The sequence below is a fragment of the Penicillium psychrosexuale genome (genome assembly GCF_028828465.1).
Source record: "Penicillium psychrosexuale strain IBT 29551 chromosome Unknown utg000004l, whole genome shotgun sequence".
Classification (NCBI taxonomy): Eukaryota; Fungi; Ascomycota; class Eurotiomycetes; order Eurotiales; family Aspergillaceae; genus Penicillium; species Penicillium psychrosexuale.
In genome coordinates, this window is record NW_026643189.1 from 6,184,057 (window position 1) to 6,197,639 (window position 13,583).

General features: G+C 48.0%; 6 protein-coding genes across 6 annotated transcripts; 4 read left to right on the forward strand and 2 right to left on the reverse strand.

Annotated features, from left to right (window-relative positions):
• Positions 1-1,550: 1,550 nt before the first annotated feature.
• On the forward strand, positions 1,551-2,159 carry N7518_008235 (RNA polymerase II mediator complex head subunit MED22; the record flags this gene model as incomplete). The annotated part of the gene is made up of 3 exons (XM_057189162.1): positions 1,551-1,584; positions 1,658-1,797; positions 1,914-2,159. The coding sequence occupies 3 exons, from the start codon at positions 1,551-1,553 to the stop codon at positions 2,157-2,159; spliced, it is 420 nt and encodes a 139-aa protein (XP_057040865.1).
• A 409-nt stretch (positions 2,160-2,568) lies between these two features.
• On the forward strand, positions 2,569-3,405 carry N7518_008236 (dihydrofolate reductase; the record flags this gene model as incomplete). Its single annotated transcript, XM_057189163.1, has 1 exon — positions 2,569-3,405. One exon carries the CDS (start codon positions 2,569-2,571, stop codon positions 3,403-3,405), a length of 837 nt encoding a protein of 278 aa, XP_057040866.1.
• A 266-nt stretch (positions 3,406-3,671) lies between these two features.
• On the reverse strand, positions 3,672-6,523 carry N7518_008237 (putative voltage-gated chloride channel (ClcA); the record flags this gene model as incomplete). Its single annotated transcript, XM_057189164.1, has 3 exons — positions 3,672-3,830; positions 3,887-4,273; positions 4,331-6,523. The coding sequence occupies 3 exons, from the start codon at positions 6,521-6,523 to the stop codon at positions 3,672-3,674; spliced, it is 2,739 nt and encodes a 912-aa protein (XP_057040867.1).
• A 2,462-nt stretch (positions 6,524-8,985) lies between these two features.
• Positions 8,986-10,020, forward strand: N7518_008238 (SGNH/GDSL hydrolase family protein; the record flags this gene model as incomplete). The annotated part of the gene is made up of 5 exons (XM_057189165.1): positions 8,986-9,127; positions 9,194-9,233; positions 9,284-9,362; positions 9,437-9,827; positions 9,887-10,020. 5 exons carry the CDS (start codon positions 8,986-8,988, stop codon positions 10,018-10,020), a joined length of 786 nt encoding a protein of 261 aa, XP_057040868.1.
• Positions 10,021-10,832: 812 nt separating this feature from the next.
• Positions 10,833-11,924, reverse strand: N7518_008239 (spliceosome-associated CWC15 family protein; the record flags this gene model as incomplete). Its single annotated transcript, XM_057189166.1, has 8 exons — positions 10,833-10,850; positions 10,904-10,939; positions 10,995-11,165; positions 11,219-11,300; positions 11,354-11,650; positions 11,703-11,779; positions 11,834-11,856; positions 11,915-11,924. 8 exons carry the CDS (start codon positions 11,922-11,924, stop codon positions 10,833-10,835), a joined length of 714 nt encoding a protein of 237 aa, XP_057040869.1.
• Positions 11,925-12,101: 177 nt separating this feature from the next.
• Positions 12,102-13,194, forward strand: N7518_008240 (exosome non-catalytic core subunit RRP45; the record flags this gene model as incomplete). The annotated part of the gene is made up of 3 exons (XM_057189167.1): positions 12,102-12,346; positions 12,406-12,525; positions 12,585-13,194. The coding sequence occupies 3 exons, from the start codon at positions 12,102-12,104 to the stop codon at positions 13,192-13,194; spliced, it is 975 nt and encodes a 324-aa protein (XP_057040870.1).
• Between the last annotated feature and the right edge of the window lie 389 nt (positions 13,195-13,583).

Consider the following 13,583-nt stretch of genomic DNA (forward strand, 5'->3'; position numbering starts at 1 on the left):
AAGATGGTTGGTATCGTAATGGAGATTATTGACGGGTTTGAGGCGATTCACGAACAATCTCAAGTTCACAGAAAGACGCGACGAAGTATTCGGTGACGTATGGTATATGATGTGCCAGGCACAAGTTGAGTCGCGGATGATTGGGCCGTCGGTGCAAGCGAAGTGATGCGAAATCGAGACCAAAGTAACACAAGGTTGCGACTATAGAGGTCTCAAGAGTATGATACAGACACGGAGGTAAAGGGTTCCAGGTAGCAAACCTAGCAACAGGAGGAAAGGATTATTGTTGTGAGGAGTAATTTAGAGAGGAACCATTGTCGAAGGGTGTAGGCGGTGACGCACGGTAGGGGCGGAGAGTAAAGCGGAGAGTTAAAGTGGAGGAAAAAGGACGATCATAGGCCCCAGGGCTAGACCTTCTACTATACGCGCATTCCAAGGCTGTATACTCCACCATTCCATAACGTCTATTCATATTTCGTATTCTACATAATACATGTTACTTAATGTCTAGCAGTGCGAGGTCTTCCAACTTGCACCGCTAGTACTATTCGCACACTACGATAACAAAGTGAGCCCAATGTTTGTGCTAAGAGAAGTCTACTATGTAGGAGATGTCGAACTATATGGCCAATTAAGACATACAACTATTGTCACGGGCTAGTGTCATGCGGTCTTAGTTCAATATCAAGCTGGCATCCTCCTGATCTGCAAAGTGTATGATCACCATCAGATTTGAATGAGGATATCAGCTTGAAGACTAGTGTTGCTGCTTCGGGTATTCCACCACTTGACGGCTAAATATCACATTTTCGCCGTGTGATACAGCCTATACTGTAAAGAACTGTGGGCTCCTATACAAGCCGTTACTCAATACGTTGGATTCATTTAGCAAGCATATTCAGTATTTCTAGTTACATACATCTATGGCTATAGCCTATCTGAAGTGCCTAGGTGATAAATGCGACTTATTAGTCTTCACCGCCTGACGGCTTAGCAAAACCTGGATGATAAGGGTGACCATATTTTGGTTAATGATTGTTTCGATATTGTGGGAGTCATAGACTGGGAATGGACGCAAACCGCATTCTGTTCCCCGTGCATGATGTGGCCGCTGACCGAGTTCTACAACGGCTCTAATGGGCTAGCTGCGGAGGAATTGCGGCTAGCTACTAGCTTTCGTGAAAAGGGCCGCGAAGATCTTGCCAACTATGTATGCCCTCGAGGGTAGAAAGGCCCAAAGACTCTTCTTCGCTCTTGGACCTGAAAGCTCTTTCCTAGATATGCAGACACTTTCACGTCTATTCATAGCACTCCGGCGGGTCTTCAATTTCGAAGACGAGGAATGGGAGGCATTGAAGAGCAAGGCCCTCAAGATATGGAGCGATGATGGCTTACTCCTTGGCTTGTTAGGATGTTAAGTTCGGATAATGTCGGTTCCGTCCCGTGTCTACCCGTATCTTCCAGCCCCACAATTTTTCTTATCGTAATCAACATGGATCGCGGATTTACCCTCATCATCATCCAAAGACAACAAAAAGTACGCTCCAACCATGGATTCGTGTCCAACTGCCAAGGAGTTGCTTGGTGTGTACTAGATTAGAGCCATTGAAACTATATCCTGCCTCCATACCTTTCCGCTAACAATGTATTGCGGCAGATCGCGTCGACTATGATATCTCGCAGCTGCTGCAGCGGTTCGAGAATATCGTAGCCATTGCTGCCAACAAGTTCGACGGCACCAGTCACGTTGATGCTGCTGTAGAAGCATTCCAGATTGATGTAGAATCCACTGCGCTGGTATGTTGACATGCGCCGCCCCAGTCATACCAAGCTACCTCTCCCCTTCCCAAGAAAAATGCAGTTGAGCTTCTAAATTCACACCAGAGCACGAGACTGACATTATGCTATCTTAGATCCGTGCCTCGGAGGATTTGCTCGCCTTGCACCGTCTCATGAAGGAGCTCTGGCTCTTCGGTAAGCTCGATACTCTTGGCGAAGACGAGCGGGATGTCCAGCGTCGTGAAAAGCTCGAGGAGGACGTGATGGCCATCCAGAGCGCACTTGACAAAGGATTGTTGATGCCATCGTCGGATGAACCTGAGGACCATGAGACGGAAGACCCTGAGAAGTCCAAGAGCTCTGAGCAATCCGATAAGTAACGATAATTTTCCGCGGATCTCCTTTAAGCATTTTGGTCGTTGGTCCTTGGAGCTGTCTCGCGTGTGATACCCATTTGGTCCCTTTAGTCTGGCATTCGACTGGTGTTGTGGCGTATTCGGTTTTCCTGTGGTATTGAATTCAAACGCATTTTTGACTATCACTCTGCTGCTTCGCTGACCGAGTTAGAATAGAGTAGTGTAATGTTCCCCTGTTGGCATTGGATCGTGTACCTGGAGCTGCCCGCGAGGCGATAAGCGGCCCAATTCCGATAACGATTTCTGTGTTCGCGACGCGAGCCTCCACTCCACTATTCAACATCCTCCCTCACAACCTAAAGATCACACTCCCCGTCTCTGAATAACAATATTTTCCTCTCTAATTGCAACTGCGATCACGTCGCAAACCAAAATGCCACCGCACAACCCGCAACCCCTTCCCTCCCTCACCCTGATCGTGGCGACGACCCCGATCCGCACCGCGTCGACAACCACAAAAGACGAAATCACGCGCCTAGGAATCGGCTTAAATGGCACGCTCCCATGGCCGCGCATAAAAACAGACATGTCATTCTTCGCTCGCGTAACGTCCCGCCCACCGGGTCCAGGCACGACGAACGCCATCATCATGGGCCGCAAGACGTATGACTCAGTGCCAGCCTCACTGCGCCCACTCGCGAAGCGCATTAACGTTGTGGTCACGCGTGACACATCCGGGTCTGTTCGCGAGAGCGTGACTGCCGAATTAGGGAATATGAGGAGAAAGATGGCGGCTAAGGCCGCTCAGGCACAGGCTACAAGTGCGGAAAAGGAGGCTCTTGAGCCGCCCAAGGATGCTGTTCCAGCTCCGCCGGTGGGCCCGGTGACGGATGCGATTGTTACACCGAGCCTGGGTGCGGCTTTGGAGCAGTTGGACTGTGTGTATGGGGCGCAGGGGACGCTTGGCAAGATTTTTGTTATAGGTGGGGCCGAGATTTATAATGCTACGTTGAATATGGGTGCTGAAGAGCTACGCGGTCGGCCTGTTAGGGTTGTCATGACGAATGTTGTGCGAAAGGGGCCTGTAGATGTGCCTACTTCGTTTGAGTGTGATACATTCTTCCCGTTGGATGGGCTTCACGAGAAGAATGGGTGGCGGCCTGTTAGCCCCGGGGAAGTTTCCGAATGGGTTGGAGAGTGTGTTGATTTGGAGTGGAAGAAGGACGGGGATGTTGAGGTTCAGATGGTTGGATTTGAAAAATTGATTTAGACATGGGTAGGATATGGTCTTCCCTGATAAATGACTAGTCAAGTATGTTCCAAAGTTTGTACTTCACGCGTAGCTGTCCAAAAGAAAGATATATACAACAAAACTATGCACAGTGCCAATGTTGGTTGAGTGGGCAGACATAATCAATAGACATGGAATGAAACGAGAGGATATGCAAGGCTATACAAACAATTGAAGTAGAATGCCTAAACAACGCCGGAAAATGCAAATGAGAAGCAGTACAGTGGTCGACCGATTTCCACGGCCTAGTCGCTATTCTCCTTCATGAATTTCACGAATGCTTTCTTGTGTACCAGGCCGGCATATTTTCCGTCCCGAGTAACGCAGAGGTAACGAAGACCTAGCTTGGCGAAGCATTGGTAGACCAGATCGATAGGGGAATGAACATCAAGAGCGATTGGAGCCTATGTATAAACACATTAGTATGGGCCAAGATATTGAAGAAGTTAACCAAACTTACAGGGTCAATGAATTGACTGAAATCCACCTCGTCGGCATCCTCGTTATCGCTGTCCAAGACGGCTGAAGAAGCATCCATGGCCATCAGACAGATCGTATTTTCTTCTTCCTCGCCCAGCGTATCTAGTGCGTACTCGAGATCCGGTGCCGGGATCAGACCAGCTAGGACACCGTCCCGTAGAATAGGAAGTCCGCTGTCTAGCTCGCCTGCCATGAGCAGGTGTTCCAGTTTCAAACGGAGGTCTGTGGCTGGCAAAAATGGCGATGCAGAGATATCGATGATGCGATTCTTCCGCACTGGTCGGACTATATCCCCCAGCAAGGCATCGGTGGTCGGTTGGAGTTTGCTATCAAGGAAGGGGTAGGAGTTCATGTCGGTCAAGAGATCCTGGTTTCAATTAGTATAATGTCGAGTTTGAGTTACGAGGCGGATCTCAAAACTTACATAAATGCTGCGAGGTTCAATGGCATCCGCAGTCCACTTGGCGCAGAGCACCGACAGCGAAAAAGGAAGCACGTGGTTGAGACTTCCTGTCAATTCGAACAGGATCACAGGCAATGTAACCGACAGTCTTGTCACGCCGCACATGGTCGCTCCAGCGGCAACCAATGCGTAGACTCCTGGAGTCACGCACGACTCAATTCCAGCAACTGCAGGGCAAGAGTCGAATAAGAAAAAAGTCGGATGTCTAAGAGCCCAGTACTGGATCAAATGTCCAACAATTCGCCCCATCAAGCCACCAACAACCATAGATGGCACGTAGATTCCCGCAGGAACTTTGATGCCGAACGTAATAATGGTCAAGAAACTCTTGATGACAAACGCCACCAGAAGGTCCTGGACAATTTCAAGAATGCCGTCGGTGCGAGGACACAGGCCCGTACTTTCCACATCTGATTCACACGGAGAAGCTAGCTCAAATAGAAGTTCAGTGACAGCAAGCCTGGTGTACCGATTCCAGAAACTGACAAGACCCGTAAACAACGCAACGAGGAAAACCTCAAGCATTGGCCAACGCTTGATGGCTGGAATGCGACGGAATGATCGTGCCCATAGATTCGAGGCTTTGATGAAGAGCGCACCAGCAGCGCCTCCCATAATACCGAGAAGGATGAAAACGAAAATCTCGAAGATTTGCCAGTCGGAAAGGTACCGGACTTCGAATAAAACGATCTTGCCTGTTCCATAGGGGTTTAGGAACTTGAGGGACAACGTAGCTGCAATACAACAAAAGAACGTCCGGAAAAGGGTCTTGGGTGGGAAATAATAGCTGACTTCTTCCAAGCTGAAGAGGACGCCGCCAATAGGAGCACCAAAGGCAACAGCAACACCACTAGCGGCACTGGCACTCAGAACCTCTCGTCGCTTTCCATCGTTTTTGTTATACTTGGCGAACAGACGACAACAGATATTGCCCACGCAGGTAGCAATATGAACGTATGGGCCTTCTTTGCCTAAGCTCAAACCAGACGAAACACTAAAAATCAAGCCAATGGTTTTAATGACTAGTGTCTTCAAGCCCAGATATCCATGAAGGACAAAACCACTGTTAATGACTTTGACTTCTGCCACTCCACTGCCAGCAGCAGAGTAGTAGATCATAGCTGGACGGGACGGATAATTAGGCAAAGTTCCATGCAGTGGGCTTGTCTCTGTCTCCGAAAGAGGAGAATCCGAGGCACCAAGGCCATTTCCAGATTTTGTACCACGGGGGTCGGCGCCCAGGTTTTCATCAAGCGTCGCAAGAGAAATGGACGAAGGAACGACAGTCTTTGTGAGTAGAGTCAAAGCGCACGATATGAGAGCCAATGCCACAACCCAAAAGACAAATATGACAAAGTCAACCCACTGGCTTTCTGTACCCGATGGCGAGAAGATCCTCGACCAGGACCGCCACGCATCACAAGCAGCCAGCCCTTCACAGCACGTCCTTCGATTGTGGAAAATTCGGGTCGTACAGAAGCCTTCCTTCAGATCAAAGACCGATCCTTCGGTGACATCGACGAAGTAAGCAATGGAGGCCGTGATGCACCCAATGAGCGCGACCAAGATCCATCCTTGCGCACCGTCGAAGGCCGCCAGCAATCGGCCTCGCACATCTTTCCGCTGACGGAGTAGGCGAAGCCGCGCTCCATCGGCGATACTGTCATGCACCCAATCTGTGGAAGTGAATTGATCATACCAAGTCCGTTCATCCAGAAATGAAGAGGCAGTAAGATTGTCCTTCATAGACGGAGGAAGACTAGCGGGTCTGCTGTCGCCGTCCATGCTCCCTCGCCGACTGAACCCCCTACTCATGGAGTTGGCACGGCTATGATTTAGCGTCCGCCGCAGGCTGCCAGCCGCCAGAACGTGTCTAAATGAGTCCGGACCGGTGCCCGACACCCCGGAGGTGCTGGTGTAAGACCGTCGCGGACCTCGTCGGCGGAAGGCTTGGGCGGGCCCAAGAAGGCTCGTTGTTTCTGTAACCTCGAACGGCGCATCGAGGGACTGGTATTCGGTATGTGTTTCGGAAAGGTAGCTTTGAGATCGTCTGTAGATACTCGGTGAGGGAGGAGCTGTTTGAGGAACGCGCGCGTTTTCGGTGTCCTCCTGTTCGCGCGAGGCAGAACTGGACTTTGGAAGGGACCGAGGCATGTCGCCGAGAAGCCTTTATGCTTCAATTATATGCAGTGGGGCTAGCAAGGAGTCAGTTTTGACATCTAGAGAGGATCCACATCAAACAACTCACACGAGCAAAGAAATCAAGGAACTCGACTTACTAGGTAGCATATTCTCTTTCCAAAGTTATATTCTTCGGAAAGATAAAAACAAAACACAAAAACACAAAAACACAAAAAGATGGACGGTGAGAAAAGAGGGTCCGAGTCTTAAGATGAGGTGACCATCGAAACGGCGGGGACGCGTCAGGTGAGTGACCCACCAGCCACTGGAGTCATTTTGCCTATCTTTAATATATTTTACTGAATGTTCAATGCTCGGCATGTTGTGCTGGTGGTTTGATGGTCTATCTCCCTGCGTTGTTCCTACGATCAACATCCCGAAACGAATCCCGGGGTGCCGCCAGAGTGGCGTCGCGAGCACGGAGTACATAGGTATACTTACGTCCTGCCCTACAATATATATACAGGAGAGCATGCCCATCGCAATGGACACTTTGAACCGGCTGATCAAGATGAACAAGGTCACTACGCCTAGATTGGCTGCATCACGTCGAATCGCGAATGTACATTCCACACACCGATGAATCATTGACGATAAACGAGAGCACCGAGGTGTCATAGCTAGTTAGTTGGTTAAGGAAGTATCTCTTTGGGCTACTAAACTAGGAGCATCCGCCCAGCTGAGGGAATCCTTCTGCCAGACGCGGTCCAATCCGATCGTCACCCGACGCTGATCTCTTGGCATGCTTTATGAAGCGTGCGTGAGGGGTGTGTGACTCTGTCATCCCAAGGTAGACAACGTCAGCCTCTTTCAGATGTCTGACTTCCTTCAGATATGAATATCAGCTCTAGCACGGGGGTGACTTGAGGTCCAGTCTACTTTGAGGTATGTATAAACTCGATACTGTCCAACATATCACCCGGGGAGTGGTTCCAGCTTTACATGTTGATAGACATTGAAGGATCCTTTATAAACAAGTCGTCCATAGGCTCCGAGGTCCATACCTACGTAGTTAGCTAGAAGATCATTTTTGAGCACCGTTTTCAGCACGATCCCCTTTACCGCTCTTTCGGGCATATGGGGTTTTCGGCGACTAGCAAGTAGTCCCAAAGCTTCTTTTATGGGTCGGGGTCACGATAACTCTACACATATTTTGTGTACAACTATCAAGTACAGGAAGATGCACGTTTGTCGCTTGAAGTCAGCGAAGAACTAGACATCCATGGTCTCAAAGCTACTCTCTCCTAAGGAAAAAGTATGCTGAATAGTGGGACAAAGTTGAGCATCAGTAGACAGCGATGTCATGTAAAAGAGAAATTACTTGCTCCTGTGTTTCATTTTTCCCATAACCCATAGCTCTGCACTTCTATATCCATCCACACATTCATGGTGCAATTCGATCTCTTCATTTACTAGATCTCTTGATTATCTAGTTCTGGTAAATTTGCTCAATAAGCGAAGTAGGTCAGGGAGAAAGAAATCAACTAGCCATCGAGCTAGACATGTAAAAATTCCATGCCAGTATTCAACAAGAGAATTGCTAGCTTTCATCCTATTGCGAATACCGCGGAATAATTACATGCGCTCGACCCTTAGGTGTCACTTTTAAGCGCCGGGAAAATCCGATCACTCTTTTTCTTCCTATTCATCTATATCTTAGCCTTAGCCCTTCAACTTATATCCATCCCAGAAAAACTTCGACTTTCGTGTTCGAACTCTGACATTCCGAGTCTTCCAAATCTTTCATCAAGGCCATTTCAACCGTGGCCCCTTCCTATATCGGGACTAACACGGGACTTCGTCTTCCTCTGGTGTCTTCTCTGACCACCCATGGTCCTTTGAATAACTATAGTAATTGGAAAACTGGAATTGGGTGGGGTCGCGATGGACACAGATCACCATTACTACTTCGTACAGTTGGAAGGACCAGGAGGATCAGAATGACCAGAAGGACAAGAAGGGCATTCTTAGAGTGTACAGAGGTCCCAAACTCGTGATGCCGGACGTAAAAAATCTGGTTATACTCATGTAGCTACCTTGATATAATAGCAACCCAAAGGTCTATGTTATACTCCTATTAGTATAGTGCGGGGTTCAGATCTGGACACCAATGGCACACAGCCCTCGAACCAAACCGACCCCCAATTCGATGAACGGATAGATAAATTGATTTGAGATTTTATATAGATTTAGATAATCAGTATTGTACATACATATGTATGTAGTTCTCATGATCTAGTCTTGATGATATACATGTATTCATTCCATAGTTGACAACCGAAGGTCCACCAATTTCCTTTTTGTCCGCGGAGTGACTTCCCCCACTTCCTTTCCTGTCCGTTTCTTGTTGTTATAAGCCCCCAATCCCCAATCCCCAGGACTTCAATTTCAAACTCCCAAGTAATTTGATCTTATATTTATATTCTTGCCTCACCATGGCCACCATCGAGACCCAGGGGGATGGGGATGGGAATGCATTCAAACCATATGACCAATTTATTCTCTTTGGAGACTCCATCACTCAGATGGCCTGCAACCAAGAGCTAGGTTTCGCATTTCATGCTGCGCTCCAAGAATGTGAGTCAATCTTCTGACAACCCAAGAGATCCGCATGGTCAATAGGCTAATGAAAGAAATAATCAGCCTACAGTCGTAGATTGGATGTTGTCAACCGCGGCCTAGCGTAAGATCATCCAAAGCTATAATACACTGGGATATGCTAACAAGTAACAGTGGATATTCAACCGCCCATGCTGTAAAGGTCTTTGATAAGTTCTTCCCTTTGCCGCAAACAGCTAATGTGCGGCTCATGGTAAGCCCTCCTTATTAGCAAACCCATTTGAAATATCGAATGTACTCGAAATACCAATTGGTAACATCGGATAGACTATCTTCTTCGGTGCCAACGATGCGTGCGTTCCATCACACAGCCAACATGTGCCCCTGGATCAATATAAAGAGAACTTGAAGACAATCATTCAACACCCAGCGACACGCGCACAGAACCCACGACTCATTTTGATCAGCCCACCTCCCGTCAATGAATATCAACTGGAGGGGTTTGATGCTTCAAAGAATACCCCATTCCCAAGCAGAACTGCAAGCTTCACAAAGTCATATGCAGTGGCTGCGTGCGAGATTGGTGCATCGCTCAATATCCCGGTGGTGGATCTATGGTCCGCCTTCATGAAGACCACTGGATGGAAGGAGGGAGAACCTCTAGTTGGGGCTCATGATGTGCCGAGCAATGAGATATTGGCTAGTCTGCTCATTGATGGTGCGTGAAATATGCATATTCACTCCCCTTCATTTCTCTTGTACTCACTCGTCATATAGGTCTGCATCTGTCTCCGGCTGGGAACCGCATCGTCTACGATGAAATTATGAAGGTAACCCAGGCCACTTGGCCGGATCAGACTCCAGAGGTTCTTCCAATGGTGTTCCCCTCGTGGGGTGATGCACCGAAATGAGTTGCGTATGTCACAGATTGGCTTCTTAGGATCAATATGAAAGTTTCTATTTAGAAGATAGACGTGAGCAATATTCTGAAGAAATCTACAACCTACATGTGCAACGATATGTACCGGACTTTCCCTGGCGGGAGGGACTTCGTTATTCCACTAGGATGGTTGACTAGTCTCTGTGCAAAGCACCCTACTAAAGTATTCCCTCCACTGCTGTACGGCTCATCAAGAGTATACTGGACTTTCCTATCTTCGGCCGCCTCGGGTGTTTAAAATTTGTGGGGAAAGAGGAGAGCCAGCCGGGGTTCTGGTGAACTAAGAGATAGGCCTCGAGCTCCTGTGCAATCATATTGAATAATAATAGAACAAAATTGGCTGGAAGTTAGTTACCCATATGCATTTTGGTCAAGTGCCTAAAATATCCTTCTAGGAAATCAAATACTACAATCCCTTCAACTTAAGCTCTGACGACAGGGCCAATGCACGTTAATGCATATATTGGAGACCAATATCTTTCAAGCCATACTCCATACATTAAGCTACTGCTAATAGTATATTTCATATGTTGGTAGGGACCGATTCGAATGATACAGAACACATGCTGTTTTACAACAAAACTCCACTCGATCAAATCCAGCAGAGATAATATTGAAACGGTACTGTTGTAGAGATTGCTGGGAGCATTTTTGGGGATACAATTATTGACAGTTTATAATGCTCTTTTGATACAGATTTGAAGATAACATAAGAATAAGACCCATTCGCTAAGCTGAATACCCTTGAACTAACATCTGGATGCTCGAGTATCCCAGAAGACTCTACCGCACGTATTTGCCCTGAAAACCCGGTTAGTAAATGTATCAAAATAATAGCGATCATATGGACATACCATAAAGCGCTTGTGGAAATCAGAACGAAGAAGATCCTGAAAACGAATTAGTTTAACCCCATAAGAACAAGCCAAATAGAAGTAAGCATACGTTGACAAATTCCTTGCCGTCTCTGTTCTCCGTTCCCCGAGCCTGGTTCTTGAACACAACGTCGTCATCCCAGCGCCGTTTCATGTTGAAATCCTGGGAATTGAGCAAAGGATTACCGCGTGCGATATCAACCTCACGTTGCTCTTCTTCTTCAGCCGCGCGCTCACGCTCCTGTTATGCATTAGCCGCCGTTATCGAATTCAAAGTGCGAGAAAGCGAGATACCTCTTTCTCCTTCTGCTCTAATCGTTCCCTTTTGATCTTCTCAAGCTCCCGCATTAACTCGGCTGCTTCATCTTCGTCGTCGCTGCGATTTATCAGTTTATTCATCCTAAGCATGTGGTCCTGGGTTTTGCCCACCTATCCTCGTCACTGCTGTCTTCTTCCGACCCGTCTGAATCGGCATCTATGTCGCGCGTCTCCTCCAATATGCGTCGTCGTTTGGCCTCTGGGTCTTCTTCCTGGATGTCGCCATCGCTTCCATCTTGGGGCGCAGCTTCAAGCAATCGCTTGGGGACCGAGGATTCAGCAATAGCTGGCTGGTCGACCGGAACGCCATTCTTCTTGGCAAAGTGTGCCGCCTCGGCCTGGAGAAGCTCCGCGCGAAGGTCACGGGGCGATGGGTCGGCGTCAGCTGCACCGCCTTGTCCGGGTTGGCTAGAATAAAGTCAGTGATCGGGGTCGTCTGACTAAATATCGGCCTACATACCGAACTTTGAGGTGTTTGTGCGCAGGGAGGAGTCGCTGGTGGTAGGCTGGGCCACGGAGGGCTTCTTTGCCTTGCGCCTGTTGAGATCAGTCAGTGTCCATGAAGAGTCGTGTTAAGAAAAGTTGCCGTACCGGGTCAAAAGTAGGTCTGTGGGCTAAAGAAATGTTAGTTCTGACTGTTCAAATACTCCACTTTTGTTTCAAATGTCATACCTGTAGTCATTTTGTGATGGGGTTGCTAAGTGAGAGTTGGAATTGCTGGGCCGTCGACGGCTTCCAGCTTTCGATGTACGTAGTCGCCTCAGGCACTAATATTCTCCTCACGTCCCCGTCACCGCCCTACAGAAATTCCGCTATTATTGGTGTAACTCTCGGGATAATAATGATCCGGTTTGCTACAATGCGGCCTGCGTTGGCAAAATGGCCCAAAAAAGAAAGCAACTCTGATCCCCGCGCCGGGGCTGCTAGACCTTCCTCAACGATGTCGAAAGAAGCGCAACTCTCAATCGCAGAGCGCGACTTTATTCTCGAAGCACTCTGTGAGAATGTGCGTCTCGATGGCCGCCAGCCTGACGACTATCGTCCTCTGAATATCTCCTTTGGTGAAGAATATGGACATGTGAAGCTACAACTTGGGAAGACAAAGTGAGCTTCAAATATTTTGTTGGTTTATCACAAATGGCAATCACTGACTGATTCTCTAGCATTATTGTCCGTATCTCCGCTGAGGTTACCAAACCGCGTGAAGACCGACCCTTCGATGGTCTCTTCAATATCAACCTGGAGCTTAGTGCAATGGGTTCACCGGCCTGGGAAAACGGAAGGTATATATCATCCAGAATTTTCATTATATATTGATCTGTTCTCACAATTATCTCTATAGAACCAACGACATCGAAGCCTACGCCACCAATATCCTTGATCGTATCATCCGCCATTCTAATGCCCTCGATACTGAATCCTTGTGTATTCTGAAGGGTGTGAGCTGCTGGTCGATTCGGGCCGATGTGCACATTATTGACTACGATGGAAATATCACCGATGCGGCCTGCATTGCGGTCATGGCTGGGCTGCAACACTTCCGCCGGCCGGATGCTGTGGTGAGAGACGGGCGTGTCATAGTCTACGGCGTGGAACAACGTGTGCCTGTCCCGCTCAATATAACACACAAGCCTCTCTCGGTCACATTCCAAACCTACAATGATAGCAAACATGTCATTGTTGATGCCACCCTAAAGGAGGAGCAGGCGGCTGAGGGAGATATTGTTATTGGGATGAATAGCGCAGGCGATGTTTGCTACCTCTCGAAGTACGCAGGTGCACCTGCAGATGCCATGGCGATCGTGAACAAGACAAATGTGGCATGGGAAAAAGTCAAAGAGATTAATGCTGCTATTGAGAAGGTCCTCCAAGCCGACCTAGCTAAGCGGGCGAAGATTGGCATGGCTGATGAGTCTCGGGCAGAAAACGACCGGTTGGTTCAAACCGAATAAACAGTATGTACTACCAATACTTTCATGACTGGGGGACTGGAGTTTCGCATGGCGTTTACATCAATAATACTTGGCTGCCACGTGATGGGCGACATATGGGTGCGGGCTAGTAGATGAATGAACTGAACCACTCTTCCTCGGTTGTAAATATAAACTGGGCGCCTAAGATTTGAGGGAAATCGTTCAAATCAGTTACTTTTACCTTTTTCTTTTCAATCAGCAGATCTTTATCTCTAAAGTGGGACTAGTGTCGGTCCATACATCGATACACTGTTAATATATTTCCGGCTGCCAAGAGTCCCCTATTCTTAGCTCCATTCATTATAGACTGGAGGTGGCCAATGACTAGAAGTGCATTTTGACCATACAGCAGAGAGTAGAGAAAATAT